At 43.8% G+C, this 4,453-nt stretch overlaps 1 protein-coding gene across 2 annotated transcripts in view; it reads right to left on the bottom strand.

Annotated features, from left to right (window-relative positions):
* Window positions 1-4,447, bottom strand: part of NUDT4 (nudix hydrolase 4) — a 25,235-nt gene extending 20,788 nt beyond the window's left edge. For both annotated transcript variants that reach the window (XM_017868376.1, XM_017868377.1), the window contains exon 1: window positions 4,175-4,447. In XM_017868376.1, coding sequence (XP_017723865.1) covers window positions 4,175-4,273 — 99 coding nt within the window. In that variant the 5' untranslated portion in view covers window positions 4,274-4,447. The remainder of the gene's footprint in view (window positions 1-4,174) is intronic.
* Between the last annotated feature and the right edge of the window lie 6 nt (window positions 4,448-4,453).

The following is a 4,453-nucleotide window of genomic DNA, read 5'->3' as shown; positions in this document are numbered from 1 at the left end:
TACTTATTTTGATGAAAGTGCTCTCCATTTGAAACAAATACTTCAAGAACTTAACTCTGAAGAACTATGAGCCCCAGAGTATGTGTGAAAAGGGTGGACTGACTGTTGATTCTAAGTATAAAAATGCTAGTGGAGATTTAACTCTAGTAATATTTTGTATTAGTACTGTTGTTTATCAGAGCTCTGGTTTTAGGTTTTCAGACTCGACCTTTCCCACCAAAGCTTTACTGCATGATTTTGTACAACTCAAGATTTTTCAGTAATATATATTCAGCATTATAGCAGACCATCTATAGAAAACAGCCCCTGGCTCATAGAGCTGAAAAGCTAATTAAGGCAGCAAGTTCTATGGAAGAGTAGTGGTTAGTTTTCTTTTCTTGTCTTTTTTTTTTTTTTTGGAGACAGGGTCTTGCTCTGTTGCCCAGGCTAAAGTGCAACAGCATGATCTTGGCTCACTGCAACCTCCGCCTCCCAGGTTCAAGTGATTCTCATGCTTCAGCCTCCTGAGTAGCTGGGATTACAGGCACATGCCACCATGCCCGGCTACTTTTTGTATTTTCTATTTTTAGTAGAGACAGGGTTTCGCCATATTGGCCAGGCTGGTCTCGAACACTTGACTTAGGTGATCCGCCCGCCTGGCCTGTAGTGGTTAGTCCTTAAGACTGATTTGTTAATGCCTCTCTTGTAAGTATGTCTGGATTCTACCCAGGATCAAGTCATTCTACTTCTCCCCTTAGCAATCCAAACCTATTTTGCTGCCAGATCACTCTCAAGCTTGAATACATCTAATATCTAAATGTTCTTTGTTCAAAACTAAGAGTTTCTTTCTTGTGTAGCAATTTCTCAACCTTACATTTGAAGTGTTGCATATTTCAACTATTACTTATCCTATGCCATCCCTAAGCTACAGCCAAATCTACCAAAGCCCCAAGTCTTGTTAACTATTTGAGATACCTGGTCCCTCCTTTCCCAGTCATCCACATCCAACTCCAAATGACTCACATTGGATCTTAACCCCAGAATACCCGACCACACTTTTCCCTTACTTTATTTATTTCCCTTTCCACTGATCACTTGTCCAAACTTCCCCTATAGAATGTTTCTTAGGAGCTAAGATCTCATCTCTTCATCCCCTTTTAAACTATCATATATGCAAATACATTCAACAGAATCCATTTCTGATTACCTATTTGTAAAAGCACTGTCATCTTTCACTGTACAAGCACAGTACGCAGCTACTCTACAGAGCAATTAGTTGTGGGCCTGTCTAGAAGTCCAGCTGCCAAAACTGAGGGTGCTTCCCCACAGAAATAACTAGCTGGGGAGGTAGGTCAAATAAACAAAACATTTAGAAACAAAGGACCAGAGCTCAAAAGGATCTGCCAGCTTCTGTGACCTTGGGATAGGTTACTTCTGCTACCTAATTTCTTCCTAAACAAATACTAATACGTATTTACCCTACAGAGCAGAAGAAGATAAAATGGAAAATATTTAATATATAAAACCACCTTAAAAGAATAACTCTGCTCTTAGAACAACCTTCTTTCCTAGAACAATCTGTTCTAAAGTAGAAACTTACTGACAACTTCAGTACAGGAACAGCCAGATGGGAGCGCCACATAGCTTTTTTGGGGTCAAATTGCAATTACTCTTTTACTTCCATTTGTATAAACATTTCATCCTCAAACAAAACATATATTTAAATCTCCCTACCAGGATCTAGGTGTTTTTCATCCAGTAGAGGGAAACAGTTGTCACCTATTAACTAGAGAGGTGGGTTCAAGCTGGTTTTCTAGACTGTCCTGGGAAGTCTGGCAATGCAACTTCAACAGAGTGAAGCCAAATTCATAGAGAAACAATAGGATCTCCAGGAAAGCTGACAGAGTTTATTCTGTAATCATCATGTAATAGATAGAGCCTCAACCACGCACAACCACAGAAATGAAAATTCTGAAGAGCTAAACCAGATGTTAAAGTTGGCTGTGCATTTCACTTAAGGAGAATTCTAGAGTCTTCCCTCAGATCATATCCTCTAATAAGATGACTCACTCACTTCGATTCTCAACCTACAGGTTATCTGATTTACAAAGTTTTACACAATGGATGTCTCTAATATATTCTCCAAAACTTGCTCCCTACTTCACCTTACCTAATGACACTGGTCTCTTGACTCAACTAGAGGCTATGAATTTAGTATTTATTACAGTAGAAATAATATCCAAGCATAAAATAACCATTTATTTTATTGCTAAAGTAATTCCTAAAGCTTCTATCAGACTTTGCTTTACCATAAGCGCAATATAGATCATCATTTCAATTTCCATCACTCATATTTTCCCCTAGAGTCTAGTATTTTTACAAAGCCTGAATTCCAAGTTCACATTGCGGCAATACTTCAGTCACCACTTTCAAAAAGGCTTCCAAACTTAGCCTCGCAAAAATCTCAGTCATTCAACAAACAGAACCCACCATCAGGAGTAAGGACTGGACCCTGAATCCTGACTCTACCACTTCCTAATTGTGTCATTTGGGAAAGTACTTATGCTCTGCAACTGTCTCCTCACCTATAAAATGGGAATAACTTCACTACCTCCCAGTGTTAAAAGGATTAAATGTATAACAAGTTTTCTTCTGGCAGTGCCTGGCACATGGTAAGCACTCAATTAAGAATATAATTATACGGTATTGAGGAAACCAGACAAGATCCTTGACCTATCTTGATCCCTTTTGGCTATCATTTCTTTTATATTTAAAGTTTACTACTTTGCCTCAACATGGCCCCTTTCCGCTAAGGCTTTATCTTTTTTACAGAACACACTTAATGCTTGTTGACTTGTTCATTTGGTAAAAGTTAATAACCTTTCCCTTTGCAGTTTCTAGCCCTCCTAAGCAGACCCATCTCAAAGGCTGGGACTGTATTTCTCTGGACACTCGTTTGGGATTCAGGTCTAACACGTAAAGGCTATGAGTGAGCACAGAGCAACCCATCTAAAGGGCTTGGTTTCTTTTCAAAAAAAATGAAGGCAAAACAAGGGTTTGAAGGGCAAATTTCAAGAACTTTTTGTTAACATAACAAGAACTAAGCCACTGAGTGTATTCTAAGTCATACTCATCACAACTACAGGGACTAGCAGTAAGGAAGCCATTAAATTCCCATCTCCAGCCTTAGTTAGCCTCGTATTTTATACACGGTTGGTTATGAAAGCAGAACTCAGAGTGTTAATTTTTTTTTACCTGTGTAATTTATCTTAAGAGTGGCAATACCAAAAGGCTACTATTGCCCTAAGCAAACTTCAACAGTGAGCCATTTTAAATAAATACGACTGAATTAAGTAAAAATCGCTCTCCAGGGAAACCCCAAGGGTCTCATTCTCAGCCCAATGCAGATGGTAAATTACACAAGGACTGCTCTTAGAACGAGAAAGGCTGCTCCTTTCCAGATGTCAAGTCAGAGAGCAAAGAACCCTTTACACATAAGCTGAGAGCTGTAGATTACTGTCTGAAAATGGCAGCTTTGCCCATTTCTAGTCCATCGTCTCCCTTTTGGCATTATTCCACATTTTTCACTAACCATCTTTCTGCAGTCAGAAAACTTTAAGAAGGGAAGGCCTTTTTAAAAATGAGGCATAATTATGCCAACAGCTAGCGGGTTCATGGACCCACAAGAATTGCCAAGACTAGACTGCGGGGTCCTCAATTCCAAGCACGAGGACTGTCTGTTACTCCACAAACATGCTTAGATCGAATCCGAGACCGCAAATGGCTGTAACATGGAAGGAAAATATGTAAAAGAGGCACAAGGGCTCTGCTGCAACACTCACGCCATTTCCACTCTCCTCTCGCTGAGCACTCGAGGTTTATCCGGCTTTCAACTCAATTCGCACATTAAGATGGTGACTCCCGCTAGGCGAGACTCACACGGCCCGGGACCTTCCCGGGGACCAGGCGCCTTCTCGAGTGCCCAGATGGAGAAAGTGGGGCTGGGCGAGCCCCCTTTGTCTCCTCTATCAGCCCCGAGAAAGGAAGTAAGAAGGGAGGGAGGAAAGGAGGGAGGGAGGAAGGGGGCTAATCCCTCCCAGCCCCTCAGCCTGCGCCCGGGCGGGATGGGAGGGGAAGCACCTGGGCCCCAGACCCCGGCGCCCCGGAGGGTAGCGTGCGCCGCTGGGCGCCCTACCTCGTCCTCCTGCTCGCTCCGGAAGCACAGGCACGCCGCCCGCTTCTTGAAGCCCTCGCGGTCGTAGGTCCGCGTCTGGTTGGGCTTGAACTTCATCATAGAGGCGGGCTCCTGCTGCTGCTGCTGCTCCGGCCGCCGCCGCGGGGGCCCGGCCGCCGCCACCCCGCCGGGGAGTGGGGGCGAGGGCGAGTCGGGCGCAGGGGCGCCGGGAGCGCTGGTCAGTGCGGGAGGTGCGGCGAGGCCGGTCAGTCCCGGGGCCGGCGGCCGCTCAGAGGCGGG

This window comes from Rhinopithecus bieti, unplaced genomic scaffold, assembly GCF_001698545.2.
Source record: "Rhinopithecus bieti isolate Rb0 unplaced genomic scaffold, ASM169854v2 scaffold_2453, whole genome shotgun sequence".
Classification (NCBI taxonomy): Eukaryota; Metazoa; Chordata; class Mammalia; order Primates; family Cercopithecidae; genus Rhinopithecus; species Rhinopithecus bieti.
This window is presented reverse-complemented; position numbering and strand designations above follow the sequence as displayed.